At 36.7% G+C, this 27,932-nt stretch overlaps 1 protein-coding gene across 2 annotated transcripts; it reads right to left on the bottom strand.

The window, feature by feature from the left end:
* Nucleotides 1-110: 110 nt before the first annotated feature.
* LOC135087160 (uncharacterized) lies at nt 111-27,932 on the bottom strand. Of its 2 annotated transcripts, XM_063981996.1 has the most exons (6): nt 27,696-27,932; nt 9,626-9,878; nt 4,665-4,697; nt 4,157-4,329; nt 3,606-3,898; nt 111-3,517 (listed from the first exon to the last, which is right to left on the bottom strand). In XM_063981996.1, the coding sequence occupies exons 1-6, from the start codon at nt 27,855-27,857 to the stop codon at nt 1,879-1,881; spliced, it is 2,553 nt and encodes an 850-aa protein (XP_063838066.1). In that variant the 5' UTR covers nt 27,858-27,932; the 3' UTR covers nt 111-1,878. The 2 variants fall into 2 exon arrangements, with proteins under 2 accessions (XP_063838066.1, XP_063838067.1); XM_063981997.1 differs by lacking the exon at nt 4,665-4,697.

Genomic DNA, 27,932 nt, shown 5'->3' with positions numbered 1-27,932 from the left:
TTATTTAAATTAATGAATTAATTCTGTCACGTATTACAACTAAAGTGATAGGCTGATATCTTACAATTCATCAGCTAATCAAAGATGTTTATAAAAATAATAATACAAAATTCTTTCACATTCAACATTTATTTAATTTAATTTTGTTTACAACATCTAACATGAAATTCTACATATTGAAGTGCTACTAGTACATTTATCTGAATAATTGTAGTTGTTGACTGTAACGTAATATGTAAAATATGGCATTTAAAGCTTCATACCAAGTACTACGTGACTATTCCTCCTACTAAATCGTATACTAATAAAAAAATTAACAGTAAAAGTGCATATTGACAAAGATTACACATTTTTTTTGTATTTTGAATCCCTTTCATGGATATTGCTCAAACATCAAGTAAATCTATCTTAAATTTTATTTGAATGAATCTGACAATGTGCCTTAATTTGTACGAATAAGTAAGTGATATTGAGTTCTAACACATACATTATGTGACTTAATAATGTGGATATCGAATAGATATCTTTTAACAACAGCTAATACATGACATATTTGGATTAAGATAATATTTATTAAAACCGTTTATGATGATCTAACATGAATTTTACGCCCAGGTGATCAAGAATTTGTGTTCGGTTCAACAACAATTCGTCTTAGATCTTATACAATAGTTATTCAATATTTTGTATATTGCTAACTCTTGTAAAATGTAATGTAAACAGGCTTGATGTTGTCTCGCCTCATCACACAATTAAATACACGTCCTAAAAACCACCAAAAATGTTTTTCTTTCAAATCTCATCTGCTACTAGAGTGTCGGACGTTCTACTTACTACTATAGCTACTCATAAAGCTTCTTACCAAATTTATCTTGCAGTTTATGGTAAACAACAATACAACATTTAGATCATAATATACATCGAGTTTTCAGTTAATTTACCTACACGTACAGTGATATTACATTTAATAATAATACATAATTTAATAAGTGCTTCATTTATACTAGTAATATTTATATTTGATATCGTAGGAGATAATAACACGCACTAAAAGGTATATTCCTTAATTCTAAGTTAATCAGCAAAATATGATAAAATAAATAAATAATACAAAATTGGCAGTAAAAAAATAATATTCAATTAACACATCCAGAGTTCATTCACGCACAATCTATTGTATGAGTTAGCGAAAACCTTTGTCTTTTGCATAAAAAATATAATTTGAATGATACTTGTCTTATTTTTCACAATATCAATATGTAAAATTTTATAAAGAACTAACTCACTCTACATTTTCACTAACCATATGAGTTAATTTGTAAGAATAATTTACATTAGAAAATATTTCTCGTCTTATCATCACACAAGTATCTTTGAGTCAATTATAAAAATACTTTTGAAAATAATACTCCATCCATATTACATAATAAACATTTTGATGTGTGGTGATCTAACAAGTGATGAAATACATACATTTGAAAAGAGATCTATCGATCTAATACACACGTTTCTATTCAACAATATGTATGTTATTAAAGAAAAGGTAACAATACATATTAATGATTATGTACTTTAGATTACTATTTTCATTGTCTCTCATACATTAATTCACCATAGTACACAGATACGAAGCATTACACATTTTTACGTAATGGCCTCAGGCCATTGAGTAATTAATAAAATTAATTAAATATTTAATATTTACAAATTATATTAAAAGGTGTCTGGCATGACACAATCACTCAAGGTATTGAGATAGTTAAAAGTAATATAAATCAAAATAATATCACAGCAAATAAATCGCGCAAGTCTCGCTGGGTGCTGCTACGGGTGCAGCATCGCAGCCCGCCGCGCGTGCCCCTCGACCCGCGGGCTCCTTTAGCCCACCATTGAAGGGCCTTCTCCAGGATCCGGACTAACCGGTTTTTCGGGGAGCGGCCGATTCATCATCTTTCCTGATGAATTAGATGCCGTAGATTTACCAGACTTCATACTAGAGGGGCTTTGTAGCGGGCTTGTAATTTGGCTTCCGCTGGGCCCAGTCATCGGGCTCTTTTTAATGCTATTAAATGACTTAGACGAGGGAGACGAAGCTGTGCTGGGACTAGAATTCTTTTCACGTACAGCACGAAGGTATGGTCCACGGGGAACCACTTGTTCTACAATATCTGGGATTATGCCCAGTAACGTGCGCTTTTCCTTGTCACAATTAGCTATTTCCGCGTACAGATGAACAGCAAAATCTTTGGGCTCAAAGTATTCGTGTGCTAGCGCAGTCTGTCTATTGTATGGCGACAGCGGCAGTAGCTTGTCCAAAGACGGGGCTCTAGTTCCAACGCTGATCATTTGCTTTTTGTTTTTTCCAATTCTAGGGGTGGTGTTCTGAAAAGGTAACTCATAAATATTTTCCTCCGTTTGCATCACGATCGGTGTATTTAAGTTGCAGCTCTCTTCGACTTTGATAAGTTCGTATAAGTGCTCGATCATTTCTCGGGCCTCAACATAGTTATCTGGATCTTCTAATTTCTCTTTTAAATTTTCCAACAGTTCCTTAGTTAATTCTTCGGGAAGTGTTTGTGTCGTTTTATCGTCCATGGGGGTTAAATCTAAACAAGGCGTTCCAGTTCCAGGCAAAACAGTTTCTACGATCATATTTTCCGGTATACGTGGCTCATTGAGTCGGCGACGCTCTGAATATTCATGTACTGATAGCTCTGATACAAACCTTCCGTTATCAAGTCCACTATTACGCCCACATCCGCAGATTCTGGCAAAAAATGCACAGCAAGTAGATATTAGTGACGTAAATATATTTCTTAGGCGAGCACAACATCCTCTATTCTTCAGCCATCTTCCAAAACTTATAAGCATCACAGTTCCGACGCACACTAATGCTGTTACTATGACAATACTTATCACTTTCTTGTTTCGTTCTGATAAAGTATCTTCTTCATGTTTGTGAGGGAATCGTGGATTTTTTATTTCCGTTGGAATATCTGATTTTTTCTTGTATTGTTCACACTGTACAGCGGATTTTTCATGACACACCTTGTCTATAAATGTACGAAGAATTATGTTTTGCTCGGGAGCATTGAAGCATCGTGCAAAAAATTCATTGACTGTGCAGTAGCTCTCGAGCGCATATATCCCGTCAGGCGTAGCCCCCAAAGCCTCGCCTATCTTCAGGCTAATGTTGCAACTGCACGGTGATCCAAAGTAATTGTTTCTGTAAACAACTTGGTAACCAAATCTGTTATCGATAATTTTCCCTACGAACTCCAAACTGTTTTTAGAGACTTCTTCTACTTCATTGTCTGCGAAGACAAATTCTTCAACCATAGTTGGATGTGCAATCATGGCATATTCCGGTAGAGCGTCGAATTTGAGTTTCTCCATAAAAAGATTGCTCCATGATGACAATTCGATTCCTCTTGTTAAAAACTTATGAAACTCGCTATTTGCTATTTTCACCGTTGCTACTGTCGAGTTGATAGCGCCCGTATCGATGAAGTTGAATCTGAAATATAAATTATATGACTTAGTACCTAAATCTGTTTTATTTATTACATAATTCAATAAATCCGTAAATTCGTACAAAACCATACCTAGTGTGGTTGATATTTAGATAAGTAATAGCAGATTGTATTGCTCTTTGATACATATGCTGTATTCTACAATCGAAGAAGAGCAGGTTGTTAATTAGTGACTTCTGTGCGAATGATTCGCCTTCTATGAAACTGACGATGCATTTGGTGGCGCTGATAACATTGTACGTGTTGGCGGAGAAGGCGCCCGACCGAATGGTGGTCACCACCATGGATTCCAGTATTATCTCAGCAGCTGACGAACCAAATGCTTGCGAAGGGATCTCGGGTGCTGTTAACCGTCTCAGTTCAATCTGGAATGCAATATTTCAATACCATTAATTTATAGTTGCGATTTATTTCACAACTGATAGGCACAGATAAATAAATAGTATAACTATTCTACAAAATAGTATAACCAGTCGCGTTGCATTAACATTCGCAGGAGCTCTTAAGCTTTAAAAAACATATTTGAAGCTTATAAACTCTATAGAGCGTTTTGTGGTTTGCCTGTGCCGTAAGTGGTGTACATAAAGTGGGTTATATTGTATCGATGTTAGGTGCATACTGACCGACATGCCGGGGCCGTGCTCGCCCACGTTGCCGGCCGTGGGCTCCAGCGTGAAGGCGCCCGGGCTCAGCACCAGGGTCCCGACGTCGGTGATGCGCAACTTCAACAGCCACGAAAACGCATCGCCCTCGATTGACACGCGATCGCAATGTCTTATAGTAACCGATAGCGGACCTGAAAGTTTTGTAAATACTAATTACAAATACGTATTCGCTGCGATAAATGACGTGAATAATACCAACCAATCTTATTCACAAGGCTGTATTCTGAAAACGAGATATCAAAGTACAGCAGTTGTAATACGGGAACACGGCTTTCATGATCCGTAATTGTTTTGAACCGAGGGCACACTTGTGAATAAGACTGTTAATAGATGATACATACAGTACATGAAAATTTAGCAATCGGAAAAATGAACAAAAAGAAATTAACAACATCAAACATGTATCTTCGTTTCACGCACATAAAAAGCATAGTAAAAAATATTTTATTCAAAAAGTTGAACTAACGTGGAAAATCATCCGTTAAGTTTACGTAAATACCTGTAAGGACACAAAATGAAAATGTAAAGTAGGTACAGATAAATTCGCACACTTGCGCCTTCACAGTGCCTGTTGTAAAGAAACAAAAATTTGAAATGTAAACATTACAAAACGCTAGTTGTTTGCACCAATAACCGCGCAACGAACACTCGCCTATTGTCTAAGATACATTCACGCTTTTGTATTACACTCTCTCGTCTCATGAGTCATTATCCTGTGAAACACGAATGCCGAGTCGGGGAAACGTGTATTTTTAGATGGCGATCCGTGGACGGACGCTCCGTGCGCGCTGCGGCCACCTATCGCCTTCAGAGATGTCCTCGATTTGGATCTAAATTAAATCATTTTTGGTCCTACTGCTAAGCCGACTCCTTTCTCGGCGGAAACGGTTTCGCTCAGTAGGCGCTCATTTCCAACTAGTACTAGTTCTCGATTATGTCCAGTTCTTGTAACTAGATATTTCCTAAAAGGAATATTAAATTATTTAAAATATAGAGTTGCATACGAGTTTTTAATAATAAATAAGGGAACGCGTCTATTCTTTATTTACTTTCTTTCATTACAAGCTAAGTTAAATGGTTAGTTAGTTACGGTAGTAATAATTACCCATATTTTCATCCGAAAATCCAAATGAAAAGATTAGCTCAGTTTGTTTTGCTTTCCAAAATTCAGATTCGATGCAATATGCAATATACATATTTGATTATAGCATCTTGTCGGTGAAGAAATCAACATAACTTTATTTTAATCATAAATGTAAGACTTCAGCGGACGAATGTTGAAAATCTGTATTTTTTCACCATAAATTCATGAACATACAAATTAAATTATCACATTAGTCAAGGTAATAAAACATTTAATAAAATGCCCATTGTGTGTGTACTTTGAAACTTCTAGAATTAATTGCTGCCTAACCATGTAACCAATTAATATCATTGATGAATGATTATACTAATTTATTGTTTTCAATAAAATCATTCACCCATAGCCACTATGTATTTATTAGAAACTCTTTAATTTTCATAATGATGATATTTTGTAATGTGCGTCATTGCTAAGCTACATAAGCACAGGCCTTGTGCACATGTTTCATTTCAAGCCGACATATTTTTTGCTGTCATTGTGTAATCAGTAGATTCTTAATCAGATGATAACTGTGGCAATTTTGATGATCTCCCTTTAATGAAAAGTTAGTTAAATAACAGGGAACTTCAATTATTAATGACCTCATGGATGTCAAAATAGTACTTTCCTAAAACTTAATCTTGACCTTACAGTATAACGAGATATTTGTTCATGTTCTTAATAAAATAGACGGCTCAATGACTAAATACACACATTTAATCAATTAAAAACCAGTTTCGTTATCGTGCAGCTATCTTATGACCTGTACCCTGCTGTGCACCTAGGTTCCTTTAAGCTTACTTTGCTGTCTTTTTATCATAGCACGATAAGTACTAAATTAAAACATTTATCCCCGATATCTTAGGAATGTTGTTTCACTATAAGAGTATATCTACGCAGGACCGCACTGTGTACAAGTACGGGTACAACGCTATAATCACGTTTGCGTACTGAACTTCGATAAAGCTATGCCACACAACACAGGATAGCGGCATGACCCTATTCCGATGTGACGGAGTTTATCAGTGGGTCGTCATTTCTCACGACAAGTGCACCCGGGTATATTGAGTTCTGCTCGGGACTGGGGTTCAAGTTCTGTGCATCATGCGGGCTCACAAATGCCAACTGCGTTTGCCCCCGACCGCGCTGTGCGCTAGTGCGCGATACTAAGATAAAAATTGCCTCAAGATATCTCAAAGACGGAAAATGAAAATGCGACTACAGTGCTGTACGCCCGTCAATTAGGCAAAATGGTTATGTAATTGCGCCCTTCAGCTGAAAATGATTTCCTTATTCAATTTTACAGAAGTCATATACTAAACATGAGACTTGAAGAAGTTTACGCCATATACATTTATGTAAATATTGGAAATGTGCTGTTTAAATAAGCATTAGCTTTCAAACGAGAAATACAGCTTGACTTTATGCTATAAGTAATCAGGCATTCCTAGTATGTTTACTTAAGTTCGAATTGCTTTCGTTTTTATTAATTAAAGTAAGGATTATAAATATGTTTTGTCCGTTTTGTTAAAATTTATTAATTTTGCATTACTTACACTCATCCCGCAGCAAAATAAAGCAGCAATGCATGTGATGTTTCAATATTGCGGAATCGTATTGCCCATTGCTACAACTCGACGTAATATTATTGTCAAAGGTAAACTGACGACGAGTGCACGTTGACGTTAACTATTAACGTGGGTAGCTAAAGCAATACAAGAGCGGTTCGCTTTACCTTATAATTAAACCGGAATATTAGAGACATGCGGATAGTTTATTATGAAATGAATGCAAATTACCCTTCATTTTTCTAACGTTAAATATTTTTTTCGGATAAAAAGTTTAATTAATAATAATTACTGTAGAGTTAGACAGTTTCATTGCACATATTATGCATTGGCTACATATTAAAATTTATTATTTATAGAATATAACGTACGAGCATGTAATGTAAATTATAATTATGATGCTTCAAAAAAACTCTTAGAACTTAAAATATGGATGCGCGCATTTTAAAATACCTTTGTAGGTATTAATATCGCATATTGATGCTCTCCAGCTCGGGGATGAAGGTTATCCGAATAAGATCACCAAGACAGATATAAAAATGTGGGCATAGACCTAGCATGGCTATTAGCTGTACCAGAAATATTCGTTGAACGCACTCATACACTAATATTTTGGACAGTGCAGTGATTATAAAAGCAGCGTTGTTTGATCATGAACCTTGTTTTGTTCCGTAGTGTATTTTCCTTGCTCTTTCATAACAAAAGAAAAGCTAACTTTCGACAGACACTGACAAGACGGGCGTGTTTTCATCGCATGTAGGTATCATGTATCGTCTGACATAGACTAGGGAATAAAGCCCGCTTATTTCAGGAAAAATAGTGAATAAAGAGGGCCAAAAAAATTGGCTCGCCAGATAATAGTGAATAGATTAAGTTACTCTAAAGTGGAACACGTCAGTTTCTGTGGAGCCGGCGCGTCCAACCTTCATCTGCTAACAACACCGCGCAACCTCGCCGCGAAGCGAGAAAAGCTTTCATTTAACTTACTTTGGAAATTTACAACAACTAACATCGTGTAAGTTTCTTACTTCACTAATTACGTGTAGTCACTCAGGAGCATATCATGTTTATTTTTTGTTTACGGTACCGGTACTTCTATGGCGACCTACGTACGAGGCGACCCGACCAGCGATTTGGTTTTGGAAAAAATATAAAATAGACTTTCAGTTGAATCCGTTGTGGCTAAGTCACAACATTTCAGTTTAGACATCCATAGTTAGTGTTCACTGATAGCCGTCGTCTATGATAGAAATTGTCGCGGTTACACAATCACTACAAATAGTACAATAAACGAAGTCCATCTAGTCGAAATTGAACGAGCCGATAATCGAGCCCATCCGGCGGCCGACCGGTTGCACTGGCCGTGCCGCCTAAACCGGTTCTTTCGCTGAGTAATCGCAACTCCTCATTGATACTTTGTTTTCTCTATCAGCTGACTCCGGATAACATAATTAACCAAGTACTTGCGTTGAAAAATAAATACTGATATCTATTTATTACAATTTATATGTCGCGAAGACCTGTCAACTGAAGTACGACTTCAAAGACATTAAACAAAATCTCAGAAAGTAAGAAGTCTTCCTGAGATACGACCACTACTTAATTAATAATTTTGTATGGAAATTCTATTTACTTTCCATTATCAATAGCTTTTCCAGCTAATCAATTGCAAGCGTAGGTAATTAATGAAATTAACCTTTGACTTTAATAATATTACTATTTATAACTCACATTATTAACCACCATTTATTACTGATTCAATCAAAATTGTGGCTGATAATTAAAACCCTCCAAGCGGATAAAGTTACAGTTGGGTTGCAATATTCGTTTAATAATTACGACGACGACAACTTCAATAAAGACCGAAAAATAATCTGTCATACATGTCACGCTTCCAGCGCCGGTCACCGCTACCACGAGCCCGACCAGCACTAGTGGTGCCTTACGGACTTCCATATACAACCGTAAATGATTACATCCATGGTCAAATCATGCCAACGGGCTTGGAATATTGAGTAGCTCGGGTGCATCGACGTTGCCGTGCTTCTTATCTGCTTCCTACTACGTAAATGAGTTGAAGTACTCTATAAATGAGTTAAAGATCGTTTTATTACAACTTAAAAACGCACGTTACCCCGCTCGCGCTCGTTAGAAATAACCGTACTAATACAATAGACAATTTGACACCATTCCCCAATAATTTGAAATCACAGCTTTTCTAAAAAGACACTACATACTTCATTCTGGTCTTAAAAACTTAATTAATTTTAAACTACCTGTAAATTACGATTTTTGGTCTCATTGTAATTGAAAAAAGTAGTTTAATTGAGTTGAAAAAATTGTGACGTCACTGGCTTGTAGTGCCATACAAAATTTATGGGAGAGTTTTGTTTTGACAGTTTAAGGGCTGATTTTTCAATGGTCAGATAACTTTTATCTGAAAAATAAGTTTGGCACATTGACAGTTTCAGTATGGGAAATATGACAGGGTTATTCTTCAGATAAAAGATATCTGAGGATTGAAAAATCAGCCCTTAATAAAGTACGTCAATTGGTTGGTGGTGTCAACATGTCTATTGTTCATCAAATGTTAAAGTAACTTATTTGATTGATTAAACTATTATTAAGCATACTTTTGAACTCTGAGCATTCTTAATTCGCTGTGCAAAAACTTGGCAAGCGAGAAAATTCTTAACATATCAATTTGTAACATAAAAGTTGTCCGGTTGAACTCACCGCGTAAGTTGCTGAATGCTTTCCCCTCGACGCGCAGCTCCGAGCAGTGCTCGACCTCGACGTAGGCGCTGACGACGGTCAGGTCGACGGCGGCGCCGCGGCGGAACACCACCAGCTTGCTGTGCGCGATGCGCACGAGTCGTAGGTCGTTCAGCGACGAGAACGCGCCGTGCTCCAGCGACACGTCATCGTAGCCGGTCACCACCAGGTCGGTGGTCTCCACAGGAAGATTTCCGCTGAAGATGGCCAGATTCTGGAACGATATTAATCATGTTAACAGGGCCGTATTTAAACTACCGGGAGCCGTGGGAATTAAAAAAACCTTGGGTTTAACTTTCCGTATTAACAGGGCCGTCTTTAGGCTCTGGTCGTTTAAGAATCGTGGGGCCTATTTTCCTTGAAAAATTTTAGCAAATCCTTTATACAGAACCTTTCCGCGATTACGAACTTGTATTTCTTTACAATCGTAATAAATTAGTAGCTTAGTTAGTGTTAATCATTTTTTTAAGGCAGGCGGAGGCCTCCTATACCGTGGGGCCATGAGTACGAGGCTGGTGGCAAAGAGGGGCCTGCGTATTAACATAAGTGCAACCGCTAAACAAAATAGAGCTGATGCGTAATTATCTCAGTAATAAAAGTGACTGAAATCGCTTCACACTAAACGCCTTCGTGGACATTACTCATCAGCGGTTTGTTATTTATTTATGACTAAGTTTGTTATTGCGAATACCCTTTATGTTTTGAAACTTAAGTTTAATTGAATCGGCTCATGCCGTTAATAAAGTAAATATCGTATGTGACTAGAGTTTAAAACGTTAAACAGTTTAGTAGATACACATGACATGAGCTTCTGTTTCATGGCGAAAAACTTTTCTACAACTTTTTTTTCTAAAGTTGTAGCGCTGTGGCTGTATTAAACAATACATTCATAATAACCTTGTAAAAAAGCTTCTTCCCGAGTAAAGTGTGTTGAACAATAATTTTATTGCCGAGATGCATATTTTTCCTGTTACAGGAAAAAACTTAGTTTTCCCCACTGGGATTAGACCTTCTAAATGTTTACAATGTAATCTGAACTCTTTAAAGTCATTATCAAAATTTTTTAACCGACGGTGGCCACCATTTGGAGCTTCGTTCAAAAAGAAGGGTAAGGGTCCAAACGGATACGGGCTACTAATTGAATTACGTCTGAAGTAGGGACAGAGCTCGGAGCGTCGCTGTGCGCTGCTTGCAAGCGGCCTGGACGTAGACTGCGACTGTTAGCTGGCCATGACCATTGTCCAACATCCGACAAAAGTGAGAGCGGTACTTTCGATCCTACCATTGTTTATTCAAATTCCCTGCCCAAACTGCCGCTATCGGACAAAGACTCGTACACCCATCCAACTAAGAATTTATGTTTATGAATATTATCACTGTGTATTGTTTCTGATAAAATTGGCTTCTTGTGTACCTATGTCATCGTCGGTTATCGAGCGTTCGGCTCATGCCCAGCGACGACAGATAAAGTTCGAGTGACTCACCGCGCGGTACAAAGATAGGCACCAAGTTGGAATGTTACGCTAAAAGTTAATACGAATTAACTTCTACGGAATTTAAAACGGAAATATACATTCATTATTAAAGTAAATTATACCAATATTTCACACGTTCCGAATACACATTAATTATATATAAAATATATATAAATATCCTTGGACATTTTACACTGCGCCTCTAGTCCCAAACTAAGCAAAGCTTGTACTATGGGTACTAGACGACGGGATAAACATTACTTATATACTTTTTTTTTTGTAAATACATACATATTATACATAGAAAACACCCAGACCCGTCACAGAAATAAAAATTCATCATTTCAATTTTTGCCCGGCCGGGGATCGAACCCGGGACCTCTCGGCATAGTAGTCCGTTCTGAACCACTACACCAAACGGCCGACGAAATAAATTAAACCATTTCTTTTCTTTTACATTTGTAATTAAATTATTTTAATATTTTAAAGTCATAAAGCTTGTAAGAAATATTTTTCCTGAAAAATATGTTGTCGATATATCGACGCAGTTGTATTCTACGTAAGCGATTTATTTTTCAGGATCAGTCTCCAAATTCTCTTGCGTTGTTTTAGAGTAAGATAAAACTACAAAAGGAAGACGTCCGAGATGACACGTCCGCTCTCACATGCGCGCCAAATAAAAATAAACGTATGCACGCACAGAAACAAGTCAACCGACGCCGCTCCTGGCCTTTCATATTAACCAACTTTCCTTAGGATCAACATCCATTCATAAGTCATTTGTTACGTAGTTAAAGGATGGATGTTTTATCGTTTAGGTATACCGTAGTCAAGTAGGTAGGTACATACTAATATTATGTAGCTAGCGTACTTGTAACACTCGAAATTGTTATTTTTAGACATAGTAGAGCTGATTTATTCATTCTCTATTTATTAATACTCAATTTTTTTATTTCATTTTATTTTTTACTAGCGGCCGCCCGCGACTTCGTACGCGTGGATCTCGTTTTACCCCCCCTTCATCTATCTTACGCGGTTCAGATTTTTTCATACAATTTTTTTCCCGCTAACTCCCGTTCCCGTGGGAATTTTGCAATATCCTGTTGTAACTAAGCTTTAAGTTTACTAAGGTACCTGCATGCCAAATTTCAAGCGTCTATCTTACGCGGTTTAGATTTTTTCATACAAATGTTTTTTCCCGCTAACTCCCCTTCCCGTGGGAATTTTGCAATATCCTGTTGTAACTAAGCTTTAAGTTTACTAAGGAACCTTCATGCCAAATTTCAAGAGTCTATCTTACGCAGTTTAGATTTTTTCATACAAATGTTTTTTCCCGCTAACTCCCGTTCCCGTGGGAATTTTGCAATATCCTGTTGTAACTAAGCTTTAAGTTTACTAAGGTACCTTCATGCCAAATTCAAGGGTCTATCTTACGCGGTTTAGATTTTTTCATACAAATGTTTTTTCCCACTAACTCCCGTTCCCGTGGGAATTTTGCAATATCCTGTTGTAACTAAGCTTTAAGTTTACTAAGGTACCTGCATGCCAAATTTCAAGCGTCTAACTTAAGCGGTTTAGATTTTTCATACAAATGTTATTTCCCGCTAACTCCCGTTCCCGTGGGAATTTTGCAATATCCTGTTGCAACTAAGCTTTAAGTTTACTAAGGTACCTGCATGCCAAATTTCAAGCGTCTAACTTAAGCGGTTTAGATTTTTCATACAAAAGGATTTTCCCGCTAATTCCCGTTCCCGTAGGAATTTCTAAGTATCCTATAACCTGCCCAGGAGTATGAAGAATAATTGTACCAAGTTTCGTTCACAGACAGACAGACAGACAGACAGACAGACAGACAGACAGACAGACAGACAGACAGACAGACAGACAGACAGACAGACAGACAGACAGACAGACAGACAGACAGACAGACAGACAGACAGACAGACAGACAGACAGACAGACAGACAGACAGACAGACAGACAGACAGACAGACAGACAGACAGACAGACAGACAGACAGACAGACAGACAGACAGACAGACAGACAGACAGACAGACAGACAGACAGACAGACAGACAGACAGACAGACAGACAGACAAAAATTTTACTGATTGCATTTTTGGCATCAGTATCGATCACTAATCACCCCCTGATAGTTATTTTAAAAATACAGTAGAACCTCGATAAGATAAAGACCAAGGGAAACGTTAAATAATTTGAGTTATAGAGGTTTTTACTTACTAAGGGTTTAAGTTAAAGAGTGTTTATCGGTTTATATTTTTACTTACAGAGGTTCGATTAAGGGCTTTGTTTAAGACTAATAAAGATAGACGAGGTAGGTTAAATAAATTACTTTATTTTACATTTAAAGGTAGGTAATTTTATTGAAGTTTATTCTGCATAAAATTCTCAGCATAAAATATGTTAATGCTTTCAGTTTTCGTTTTGAATTCATTTTCACTCACAGTGTGCAAAGAGATGCTGCCGAAACGAAGGCTAAAAGATACTGACACAAACAAACAAATAAGTTACTGTACTTAAACTTTAGTCTATTGTTTACATTTTGAAGCCATTTGGTAAACACGTGTAAGCAATGGACAATAACAATGGTCTACAGGAAACCTTCTTTGATTGCACATTCGTCTCACTGACAGATATTGAAGTTATAAAGGTCGTCGTCAGTACAACTTTGAGTTACTGAGGTGTGAAGCCCAAATTATTCGTTTAAGTTATAGAGGGTTCGTATTTTAAGTAAAAGAGGTTTTGGACTCCGAGGGGAAGGGAACACAACATTTTATGAATTTATAGAGGTTATTACGTTATCGAGGTTTAAGTTATCAAGGTTCTACTGTATATTTCATGTACAGAATTGACCTCTCTACAGATTTATTATAAGTATAGATTTAAAAAAAAGAGCCTTCATTGCATAAAAAAATGCATTAGAGCAATATGTGGTGTTCCATAGCCACGATAGCCGAACTGTGAATGGGTCGGACTGGCCGACTCGAGATCCGAGGAACGCGGGTTCGAATCCCACCGCCGTTCGATTATTGTGGTGAGCCCACTCGTAAAACAAGCTTATTTAGCTTACCACGAGGGGCTGTAGGGACTATTAGTAATTTGTGCAATACAAATCCTACTTCCAACTAATAGGCCAGTAGAATTAAACACAAAAATTGATTAAATCGGAAATAATTCCTACAAAAGATTTTTTTGCTTTTTGATTTTTGGCGTCGAACCTTAGACCAGGCATACGGCTAGGCAACGTAGTCGTGCAAGAGGATACAAGGAAGACGGGCAGCCACAGTAGGTAACACAGAGTCGTTCAGGTGAGTGCCAGGAAGAGGTGCAGCAACCGCAGTTAAGGAACGGCTGGGACGAACAAGGATAGGCGCATCCAGCTCGTAAGCCTTGATAGGGTTACACTGGTTGAGGTGGCCCTTTTCAAGACTTGGAAGCCTGTGGGTAACAAACCATTGGACGTGGAGAGGGTCATTAATTATACGCACATTTTCTACTTTGCTGAACTTTAGCGCGAGAACGGTTTGTCCAAAACATATGAATTTGGTCTTATTCAATGCAGGATTAAGTGCCCTTCAACCGTCATGTAGACCACTTTTTGATAGGGTAAGTCCTTTACGCGGTATAACCGGAAAACCGAAAAAATGCCTCTTTCGGGGGCCCCCACCACTTAAGCACAACTCCGTCGAAGTCGAAAACTTAGGAGAGTCTTAATGGGCAACCAATGAAGCCATTAAAACAATAAAATCTTTTGTAGGAATTATTTCCGATTTAAAAGCTAATTCTACTGGACTATAATATTATAAATGCGAAAGTTTGGATGTCTAGATGTTTGTTACTCTTTCACGCAAAAACTACTGAACGGATTTTGATGAAACTTTACAGTATTATTGTTTGTAACCCAGAATGAAATATAGTCTATTATTTATGACGATCTGTGACAAACTAAATTACAGGCGGGTGAAGCCGCGGGCAAAAGCTAGTTACTAATAATCTTTATAAAAAATGCAAAATAGGCATTTGTTTTTTTAAGGGCTTATGACATTTTATATGGCTAACCCAGAAATTGTAGAGATCCACATATTGGTTCTGCAAGATACTCCAAAAACTATGCAATACAACGAAAGCTGTTTGACTATGTGCGTAAAGGTTTTTTTTTAACAATATACCCAAAGAAATTAAAGAATTATTAACTCTAAGGCCTGGCTAAACCTATATAGCATTATTTTCGTAGTTTCTGTTTTCATGAGTTTTTACCATAATTTGCATGCTTAATTCTCTGGCGAAACATGTCTGAATTAACATTATGAATTGTATTGCCACGTTTACTAGCAAATAAACATTATGATCATTATGATTATCATAAACTAATAATTTCGTCATATTAAATGCCTGCCATTATTCTTATTGCGACTTAAAGATTACCGTCCATTAATATTATTACCACTAAATGTAATGTACCTAGTTAAAAATTATTCTTGAAAGAGACTGAGATTAATAAATATGATATTTAGTTACAACATTTTATAAATATTAACAGTTATTGATGCGCTTTTATTGCACAGCAATACAACGTCGAAAGGTAAAATTCGTTCATTTTATGATATGAGTTTTTAAACGGATTAAATCAGATGTCAAACCTTTCACGTATATCGTTTTCGACGTCAGTCCATACGGGTCCACTTAATCCAGCTTACGGCTTTATGGAATATTGGGGCTAAAACAGATGATTTCAGTGCATTTGCATGCTTTGAAGCTGGTTCAATTAAAATTAGTCGAGAAGATTACTTTGAGGGGAAACGAGACAGTTAAAATCAGGGATGTTATCTATATCCATAACCGTAACCGAAACTTTCGGATATCCGAAATAAAAAAATATCCGTAACCGTAACCGAAACCGGTATAATATTATTCCTATATCCGTAACCGTATCCATAACCGAAACTACATATCCATAACATCCCTAGTTAAAATATTAGTGTCATCAAAAATCGCAACAGGCGTAAGTGTCACCTATCAATAAGCTAGTGCAGCTGGACCGGGAGTGGGTCGTTTAAAGTTCACAGGCGGCCTGTTGCGCACAGGCAATCTTCACTGACTCAGAGTCAGGTCTTTACAGTTTTGTTTCGCAATCACGGGTCTTGCTCGCCTTTTATAGCTTCCAACTGATGGCCGCCGATACACTTGCCCCCGCCACCAATTTTCGATCCGTACAGAGAAATTTACATCACTCCTTACTTTTTAAATGTTACTTACTGGTTTTTAACGTTGGTATTTATTTTGTATTGGCCTGCTTTTAAACAGCTATTAAAAGGAAACGCGGGCAGGGTTTTATACCTCTATTTATTTTGTCCAGTTATAGACATTTAGAGGAAATATTTATCCGCATCTCTAGCACACACTACTTAGTCACTACTAGTCGACATGGTATGTTTTTTCCATAACGCTTTTTTTTACACCCCCTTATATACTTTTAATTTTAATTTGTCTAGATTAATACTGTGGAAATACTTAAGTTATTTTTTTCCCGCTAATTGGCATCGACGCGCCGAAGTTTACATTTGTTATTATTAGATAGATAGATAGGTTTAGATAGGTTTATTTTTTATACTAATGGCAAATAATAACTCTGTTTATTTAGTTATGATGATATATTTCTTTTATTTTTTTATGTTATGTGATTTATTACAAGAAGTACTCTGTACAAAATCGAGCCCGTTAGTGCTAGACTAGAGCTGCATTGAATGATTAAGCCCAGCAAATTAAACAGTATTGCGTGAGAAACCTGTTCTGCTGCGAGCCTGCCGGGCTATGGCGAGTCGGGCGGCCGTCCATTACCGCGGGTTTACGGTAATCGTAGCAAATTGTATCGTCTTAAAAAACCTATGGACCCAAACAATGGGCCGCGATCTAGTTTGGTCGTTAGTTTGCGTTAAAACGACGTAGTCTCAGCCGTTCGATACAATGCCCGGAGATTTTCGGTTGACTGTGATGGGGCATAAGTCAATTGGAACAATGGGTGGGTGCGATCGTGATTCTGGTCGCGGTGAGTGGAATGGATACTTTGCAATTGTTTTTGCCAATAATATAGTAAGTATGTAGATTCAACTATAAAATAATTGGTCAAAAGTATATAATGAAAGAAAATGTTAACAATGTGCATTACTTTAGCGAAATTATTTAAATTAGGTAAAAGTCTATCGATAATCATGTATTTGTAATAAGTATACATTTTACACAGAATTTTTTCACAAAATACTGCTCATTATTTGCCTGGATCGTTACTTTGTCAAATAAATTCTATTTCCAATATGATCAAGTCTATTTACAAATGATCAAAGCTGAGGTTTTACCTTCTAAAACATAACTTTAAATTTGATTCATACTATGGATGGAAGTTTTTGCTCGCGCGTTGACCTTGTGAGTTGCGAGCAAGGATGGATCATAAGAACTATATCATATGGTGTCATCGACTTCTACATGTTTATTTAATGATTTATTCAAACTGCTTGTTCTCAAAAGGTTGTGCGCCGATGTTAAATATGTACTTTTAGATCGCATTTATTGGAAATGTCTATGTAAATATAGTGAGCTTAACTTATCATTTTCAGCTGTAGTTAATACGAAATCGCGTTCACATTGTGACTCATGCTTGATATTGTGTTATTTATGCATCTAAGTACATGCTGAGATGCTAATTATGTAGCTGGATGGCATTATCGCAAACGAGATCTCTATTTGCCTGTTCGAGCTCTACAGATGTCAAGATTTCGTATAATGTGCCTTTGTCCTCGGTCTGTTATACTTCTGCAGGAAAGATTATGTGCTCTGCTTCAAAGATGTTACTACATGTTAATAAACGAAGTGCTAGTACTTATTCTGTGATACTACTTAATCCGCGTCGACAATAATTATAATAAATTGACAAACGCACTCATATCATTCACGAACTAAGTTGTAAAGGTACAAAACCATTTGAAAAGCAATTAGTAATTGCAGAAGTAATTAAATGCGAGCATATCTAAATTTAAGAAAAAAATAATGCTAATGAACAGTGATTAGATATTATGTAAACTATTTTATCATTTAGTGAACTAGTTTTACATTTCCCATAAATAGTTGTATTAACAAAGAACTGTACTATTTTTCGCTGCAAAACAGATTTAATCACTCGTAACATTTTTCAAACAAAATGTAATTTGCTGTGGCCTTTGCAGTCAGATTAAAGTTTGTCGTTACGGAGTGGCTGGATTTTTCCAGGTAAAATCTCGTTGCGCCTTATTATTAAACCCGATCGGGATAGTCGATGGCTTCATGACATTACTAACATGCAACAGCATAAATTAAATTCTGTTGAACAATAGAAACTCAAGTCTTCCTTGGAATTCTAATATTGGCTGGAATCCGTAACCTATAAAGGAGAAATATTGAAGACTCCGAGCATTAGTCTTAAGAAAGCGCGATATTATCAACAATGCGCGTCCCCACACCGACATTTGATGCAATGAAAGAAAAATAATATAGGAGTACCTAAGTCAAAAATTTCTTGTTTCCCACCTCTTGCATTTTGTTGATTGAATGTGACCTAATTGGCTTACCAGTGTAACCCGGTTATGGCACTACTACGCAACCAAAATAGCTTTTGAGTTATAATCGACAGTCTAGACTTCCCTTCGCCTGTCGATAAATCTGAACAACTCGATGATTTGTGTGCAGGTTGAAATGTTTCTTTTAGCTAACTAAACTATACAGCTGCTAAGCCAACAATGCAAAGGCCTGCTGTACGTCATAAAGCTCGCCTAAGCTCTGCTAGGTGAATACTGCTATTCAGTTTTATTGATAAAAGAACTACATGAATGCTTAGTTTTTATGCAGTTACGTCTATTTGAGGCTGTACTAACTTTAGCAAAACACCAGAAAACTTGTCGTTAATGGCATCTGTTCGGTGCGTATGCGCCATCTAACCAGTCGGATTCCACAAACCGCAACGGCATTCACTGCCACCGTCCATTTTAATATTAGACTTTATTCCCGGAATATGAGCGTTAGACGTATGAATGGATCGAGATCTGTTTTAAAATAGTTGCCCACCCATCTAAATGTTTCGGCTGGCTATAAAATAATTGAGAACTAGCGATCGCCCCGACTTCGTGCGGATTTAAAATATTCGGTAATTAGTGTTTAGTGTTTAGAAGACTGGAATTGCAGTCGATTTCACCATTGTTATCAAAATATTCATTTATGTAGGACAAGTGCAAGAATGAAGAAGTTATCACAGTTTTAAATTAACAGTATAATTATGTTCTTTCGGGTATTTTCAGAAGCTTTTGAAAAATAAAAACCCACTGATTCAAATGGCGCTAATAAGAACATAATACCGTAAGCGGATGTCAGCAATTCTAATTATTATATCAACTAGCCCATTCTGTGCAACATGATTCATGCACCCATTATTTTGACTCATCATTAGTAAAACACCTTCGGAATAACAAAGGTCTTCAAAAAACTTTACCTTATGGTACTTTGTATTATAAATTTATAATTAGTTAATGTAATGAAGAAAGAATAAAATAATTAAATAATGTGTGCGTTTCAGTCATTTTCAATGGTTATCATTGTCGTCCTTAATTTTTAAATTTACATTGGACAGCCTAAGTGTACGTGTGGGTTTGATGAATAAACGCATGCACAATGGCTTTAATATTGTCACTGGCTGGTGCTTGCGAATTTATCTGCATGGAAGTATGAAAATAATCACGTGTTTTAACGTGAAATAATAACCAATTTTACTTACAATTACCGCAATCATTTTCATCAAAGTCTTATTTTGACGGGTTCCACGAAAAACATTTCGTACCTTATTTTTCACCTTATGTGTTTTAGGACAAAAATAGCCTATATTTTCACAGTCTATATTATGTACGATACGAGTATGCCAAAATTAATCAATAATGGTGTACAGGTAGAGTCCCTATATAGTATTTCATTGCGTATTTGTATAAGATTAGAAGACTTGGAAAGTACTTTGTGTTCTTCTTGCAGGTACCATCACCATCGCTAATAGCTTTCAAAGTAATTAACTAACTGTAAAAGGTTGTTTATGATTTTACCATCATTGAGCTTTGTATTATATTTTTTAATTAAACTGCCTATAGAATAAATCAAGAATTTCCACTGAAAACTTCGTCAACGTTCATAACTAAAGAATGACGTCGTTTTGTTACAGGTTAAAAACTGTATGTTATAGTTTTATACATCACTGTCGATATTTTTTAATTATTACATACAATGAATTATATTTAACTCTATTACAATAATTTTATCTTATCTTGTTAAATCCTATTGATAAGCTAACGCGATCGTAGTCAATCGCTAATCTTGCTAAAATTAAAATGAATCCTATAGATTTTAAAATTAATCTTTTTATTGATTGATTTTCAGGATATTATAGTTTTATGGCTAACATAAATAAATAGATTGTTATAATAAAGCCATAGCCATTAAGTGTAGAAAAGTGATTTGCCCATACATAGAAATATTTTTTGGAAATTAAGACTTTTAGGTAAAGGGACCAGGCGTGTGCAGTACTGTGCAGGGCCGCGGGTATTAGTGCATATTGCCCTTTAGTCCGAGTCCGTTCGGATATCGTAGTAGGAGCCACGTTCGTCACAGGAAGCGATCCTCATTACGTTTTTTTATGGTTTGTACGTTGATCCCGCGCTACATGTTGCATAGCGTCCTCAATGCGAGCAAACATAGCGTACGATTATTTTATTGCTTTTTAACTTCCTAGTGATTCGTTTTCACGTAGTCCGAACTATGTGTCTACTGTAATGAACTGTGCTGTGTGAAATCACTTTTACTCACTGAAAATAAATTGACATGGAACAATTCACAATACGTTTTTGAAATTGCCGAATTTTTGGCACAGATTTCATAATATTTCTTAATTCAATAGTTATAAAACGCCTCAATATCATGGCACTCAATGAAAGTAGCTTATCCGTTGTTTTATCAATTAATTATACACAAAATTATAATTTGTAATGGACATTTCTATAAAATGCTAAATTATTTTGTGCAATTGAAGTTCTTGTTTGGCCCAAAGTTTTACTGGTAGAGATTGCGTTAAGTTTACCGTTGTTATGACTATAATCAAATAAACATTTTCCTTAAAATCTTTATAAAACGACAATTTAATAGGTGAACTTTCAAACTTATCGAAAGGAAAAAAATCGTATGGAATTTCAGAACCAAAGTGGGTTCTTTTTTACTAAAATGCATATATGTAGTAGGTTTGAAACAAAATATCCAAGACTCGATTTTAATTGACATTCCCAAGAGCAGTCATAGAGCAGTCGGCAGCATATTTTTATATACGAAGTAAGTATGTTCGGTATCAGATCAGATATTGTAAGTTAATAATGAATTTTAATCTGGATGAAATTGATTTTAAAGGCTCGCAAAATATCATATATTTTGAGCGTAGAGGCTGCACTGTAGTAGAGACGTGTCTTGAAAGAATCATAATAATCTTACAGTTTTAAATAATGTGTAATGTACGTTTCATTTAATAAACAACTGTGCAAAGTCACTGTTACATTTGCTACTTTCTTTAAAATCTTGTATTTCGTTCTTGTTTCCGAAAATCTTATAAACGGATATAATAGCTTGTCCTTGTTTCTTTGAGTGCACGCTTGGCTGGCTCAACATGTGAGAAATGGTGATTCCGGCGTGCATTCTTCGTTAGACAAGCACCATTAGTAATATCTATTATACAATTGATCTTGTTTAATCCTCTGTTATTGATTACCTCGTTACGTTTACGTCTCGCACTGCTGTTCACGCTATGACTCCGTCCGTCCCGCATTATGCGTTAGGCGCCTGCATCTATATGGAGATTACATTAACGCTACGCCCTTTTAAGTAAGTTTGCATCTTGCTCTTTCTGTCTGTATCTGCCAAGCAATAAGTGTCACGCATATCACTGACTTCCGCCTTAATGGCGAGCCTTACCGGCCCTTGTGATATTGATTCACTTAACTTTCTCTTAAGTGAGTTAAAAGTCAGTCAGTTATTTTAAGACCATTACTGCTTCTTAAATATTTGAACAAACTGCATTCACATTTTTTTACAAATCGAACAGATAAGGAACTGAATTGTAAACGCTAAGATATGGTCGTAAGATTTTCCACTGTTGAATTTCATTATATAATAACATTTTCAATGCTTAAATGACGTCACGTTTAGCTATCTCGTCCATTTGGGAAGAATATCAAAACTATTGTGTGTCATTGTCCCCCACTTTTAACTGTATAATGTATACAAGTGTGTGAGCATAATTATAGGTTGATCATACAAAATATTCGCCTGCCGGAGACCAGACAAGTCGGTCGTTGACACATATTTCTATTTTGTAAAAGTTGAATTGTAGCCAAATTCTGTCAATATACCTATTGTGGGTATTGCATTATAATAAGCAATGATCAAAAATGAATAATCCTTACTTCTCACGACCTAAAGTTCTTCGGACAAAATGGTTTTTCTGTATTTAAGATCATCATCAAGTTATTTGATGTTTATCTTCAACTTAAACGTTATGATATACATAGATGGCGTCAGAGAAGAGTTCCAATAATTTGAGTGCAACTATGCCGTTTGTTGATTGCAAAAATGCACCGTTTATGCGGGGCGCCATTATACCAGAATTTACGTACACATGAACTAGTCGTCAAAATCGCGAGTGCGTTCGCAGTCACCGCAAATAGCTCAGTCTGGCGGTGGCGCGCGATTTAGGTGTGCTTTTAGCTTCCTTACTTTTGCAGTTCCTCATGGAAGGTGACGACAACCGTTCGGGAACTCGCCGTTTGAGTGTAAAGAGATAGTATTGTTTACAAAGGATACCTACTCATTAGTTTAATTGAGCGGTTGTTACGTGCACGATTAACTAGGTCGTTAGACCACGATTATCTGAATATTGTACGTGACAAACAGCGAGCATTTTGTTGACGATTTGTGGAGGCTCTTTGGTGGCGCGGCACTTGTTGCGCGCTCCAACCCTCACCCGACCCCAGGTAGAAGCTTTGTTTGTTTACTCATTTTTTAACAACAGCTTCGTAAGGAGAAATCTACACATCTGATGTTTTGCTTTACACAATGATAACATTTGTGTCAATTTTGCACCATATGTCATATTATTTATCGCAGTAATGAGATGTAATAATGACATATCGCTTGAACCGATGGTTTCTAAAGGACATTGTCAGAAACCGCCTAAAAACCGCCCAAAAACATTAACCCATCATAATTATTTTCTATTTTTTTTAATACATTAAGCACCCTTTCATTCTAATGGACACTTAAGCATTGAAAAATTAAATAAATAAGTCTTTTAACGTTTATTCTATAATACTATTACAACTTCCGGACGTTTTGGTGCGTGGCATGGTCTAAAACCTATCAAGTTCCATAATTTTTGCCGATAAAATCTGTACGAGGCATTACCGTACTTTATTGCTGGGAGTCCATGTATAGTGATGTTCCTGCGGCCATCATAGACAATAAAATATCGATTTTGAAAATAAAATAAATCGATTAAACTGCTTTGAAGACTAGATTTGCGTTAAAAGCTAAAAAGATATTGACACTATTACAAGAAGCTATCTAAAGTGTCCAACTGGTCGAAGGTCGTAAATAAAATAAAAATAATTGGGACCATAAACTGATATTCATGGTATCATAACTGTAAAAGTGTCAGAATCCGATGTTGAATCCAATGCCATTTGAAGTGAGAGAAACATATATCAACCTAGTATAGTTGCCAGTCTCTCATAATCTATGACAATGAGGGTTTTCGCGATTGAAAAATCCGCCAGATGGCAATACGTAGACGTGAGGTCCAAATGCTGCATGATTGGTTATTTTTGACATGACATTGACAGATATGTCAAAATCCACCAATCATGCAGCATTTGGACCTCGCGTCTACGTATTGCCATCTCGCGGGTTTTTCAATCGCGAAAACCCTCATTCATAGCACATGTATAATAATAGACCAAATGAACTTTTATAGATTGTGAAAGAGAAGATAAAGATTTTATTATTTTATTAAAATCTTGCCACGAGGTAGTTTTTCAGTAGAAACCAGGATTGGATAATCGCTACAGGCAAGTATCAGAACATTTTATAAATATTTTTAATCGATTATATCCTTGTGAATCGTTTTAATAAATTGTCATTTTACTTTTTCAATTAAAACTTTTTCAATCCCTAGTCTTGTCAAACTGTCATAATGTCAACAAATTATAAATGTCACGTCACTTGACTCAATTTCAGTCTTCTGTGCGTTTATTGTATTTTTATTTCAATAAAATAGTGCTAAAGGGTTAGTACTAAAAGTGAAAGCCTTTTTTCAGAAAGAAAACCAATGTGGTGCCCTTATTATTCATACTGTTTGAAAGTTACAAGTCAGTGATACAGAGTTGCCGCCATTATAACTCCGTGGTGATACCATACCAAAGAAGAATTTTTCCTAAACACTTGTGTTATTTTTGTATGTGATCAAATAAAAAGGATTAATTCTACTGCTCAAATGGAATAACTTATCCCAAGAGACTGAATATAAAAAAAAACCTCTCCATAGAAATTATCACCATCACGAGGATGTGATTTTTTTTGAGAACTTGATATTGGTCCTGTAAGAAAAGTAGTTGTATTTCAGTAGTAGAATCAACCCTTCTTGTTTCATCAGCAAGAGTAACTATAAAAACGCCCTGTAGGTACCTAGGTATTATTAAGCTGAAGAGTTTGTTTAGTGTTAAAGATTGTCACACAGTGTAACTTAAATTGGCATATTATGATAATGAACGTAAAAACTTAAATAAATATTTATGTTAATATTTTTTCTATTTATTTATTTTCCCAAAGCTTCACAGTGACAGCTGAAACAGCAATACTGTTGTAAAACTAAACTTAGAACAAACTGTTACAAATATTTTACAAATTAAAATAAAACCGCATGTTGCTTTACTTTCTCATATAGGTAATAAATGTAATTAATGGCTAGATTATTAATGTTACTTTGTTACCCTCAAATAGTGAGGAGATCTTATAAAATGGTAACCCTGATTTTCATTGTCATTCAAGTGCTCTTTCTTCGCATAGGCTTCTGTGATTTGGCCAAGGGCCACACACATTGCGATAACATTATGCGACATTGATTTGACAGCAGCGGAGTGAAGTCTTGCGACTATGCAAAATGATACCCTGTAATCGTAGCGCATATAGACATAGACGGGGCGGGGCACATAGCTCGTAGAGCTGATGGCCGCTGGGGCAGGAAAGTTCTTGAGTGGCGACCACGAGCCGAAAGACGTAGCGTGGGCAGGCCTCCCACTAGGTGGACCGACGATCTGGTGAAGGTCGCGGGAGGTGCCTGTATGCGAGCGGTGCAGGATCGGTCTTCGTGGAAATCCTTGGGGGAGGCCTTTGTCCAGCAGTGGACGTCTTTTCGGCTGAAACGAACGAACTAACGATACGTATTACCAGTATTTACCAGACATTACTATTTATTGTATACTCGCCGGATTACACGTAGGAGCACGCGCGTTACAGCTTCGGCCTTGCATTATTATAAGATCTTGTTCCGCCATTTTTCGAACTTCCTCCGTGAGGATATCCCCGCCGAATTCTATGATAAACCTATCAAAAGTCATATTCTGCAATGTCAAAATTAATTTGCCGAAATTCGCCGAGCCAGCTATGTCAAATAATATTATTAGGTGTCAAACAGGATACGTTCAGAAATTAATATTACGATTTTAAAGATAAGACAAGACAACTTTTTATTGACGAAGTTGCTGGGACAGCTAGAAACTATTTTTTTTCCGGCACTTTAAGAAAATAATAAATGAATGAAAACGCAGCGTGGGACGTCCACCCACAAGGTGGACCGACGACCTGATAAAGGTAGCGGGAAGGCGCTGGATGCAGGCCGCTACCAACCGTGCGATGTGGAAGTCATTGGGGGAGGCCTATGTTCAGTAGTGGACGCCCTGTGGCTGAAATGATGATGATGATGATGAAATGAATGAAAATGACAAATCTTCGAACGTGTATAATACCGTGCCAAAGTAATCATATAAGTTTGGCACCTTAATAACTATTGCCGTTTTTGTTGTAAAGATCATGCAGCGCTACTTGCGGATATTATTGGAAAGAAAACTATGTAGGCTCTAGATCTGAAGCCGCTTTAATGAACACGAAGTGCTCATACAATGCGGCGTATTTTCTTCCAGTCTTTAGTCAGGACTTTAGTCGAATTAAAACCCCGGTTGAACGTGATATAGCCGCACTAGAATACGGTGCTTTTTTGCATAAACGCAAGACTTCGTTCCGGTGTCAACCGAATGTTATCACGATGTATGTGGCCCAGGGGTTACTGTAGCCGCTAAGGTTTGAAACTTCTTGCTTAAAATATTGTAGTCTTTGGCATAGACTACGACGGTAGTCATGGAGATAGGAGTTTGTTATCTCGTGTCAGATGTAAATGGTGAAAAGAAAACTCATGATTCGTGTTATTTTTATGCAATATGTAGGTATTTTATAAAAGTGGAACCCCGAGTGATCTCCAAAACCCATTCTATTATTATATACGATTCGGCTTCGATATCTATAATACAATAGGAGTTTATTTCATGTGTCAGATGACAAGGGTGGAAACAACCTACGATTCATGTTGTTTATTTACGTGCAATATGTGGGCATATTATAAAAGTGGAATGCCGAGTTGTATTTCTAAAACTTGTTCTATTATTTTATACTATTTGGCTGCGACTCGGCGTGACGACAATACAAAACATTTTTCGCGAATCGGTGTTCATACATTCACACAATACATTAGACGCCATGTTGTCATAAACGACATATTATAAAATCGCTGTGATTTAATATTCTTAATCATTAATTTTATGGCAAGTGTCCATCAGGAATCATTGTTCTTACACACAGAATCGTATTATTTCGCTTTCGGGTAGTAATATGTCAAAATTGTTGGTTCTTAGGCGAACAATGTATGGAGAACGAACATTGTCCTTTATGAAATTAATTATATTCTGTTATTCACGTTTACGATGTTCATTTTCATAAGAAGCCAAATAAAGACTTGTTTGCCTTTTATTTGGTATTTGGTACACCTGGATTTTTAGTTACTGATTGTTTCATCGGCCATTACTGTTAAAGTTTTAAGGTTTTTATTAAAATTGTGAAAAAGACCACAAAAACGTAGGACAATTGTAATTACACTTAAAGAACTACTAAATTAATGAAGGTGCACTTCACTGGTTGGTTGAGATTTGTCATAAAAGTTTAGTGCCGTTATCTAAACAAAGTTTTGCGAAAACTGTCAGTCGTTACATCCTAGAAACAAGTTAGAACCCGAACCCGAATACTGCTCAAACGTGCGAGTATCCGTCGGCAACACATCTGGCAACGCACATTCACTTTTGTTTGTTATAAAATAATTATGTCTTTTTACCTTTGTTGTGGTCATGTTGCAGTTGACAGTCTTCCATGAGGGGTGTCCGCTGTCCAGGCATTCACAGTCGTGTAGGTTGCACAAAGTATGTTCTGGGATCTCGTCGTAGATCACACATGACACGAGTGCCGGTAGCAGCAAGAGCACGACGAGACGCTGCATGGTGGTGCGCGGGGCGCGGGCGACCGCGCCGGACGAGACTCATGCACGGACTGCTCGGCTCGTCGCTCGCTGCTG

Source organism: Ostrinia nubilalis, chromosome Z (assembly GCF_963855985.1).
Source record: "Ostrinia nubilalis chromosome Z, ilOstNubi1.1, whole genome shotgun sequence".
In the NCBI taxonomy this organism is placed as follows: Eukaryota; Metazoa; Arthropoda; class Insecta; order Lepidoptera; family Crambidae; genus Ostrinia; species Ostrinia nubilalis.
Note: the sequence above shows the minus strand (reverse complement) of the source record. Positions and strands in the feature narration are given on the sequence as shown.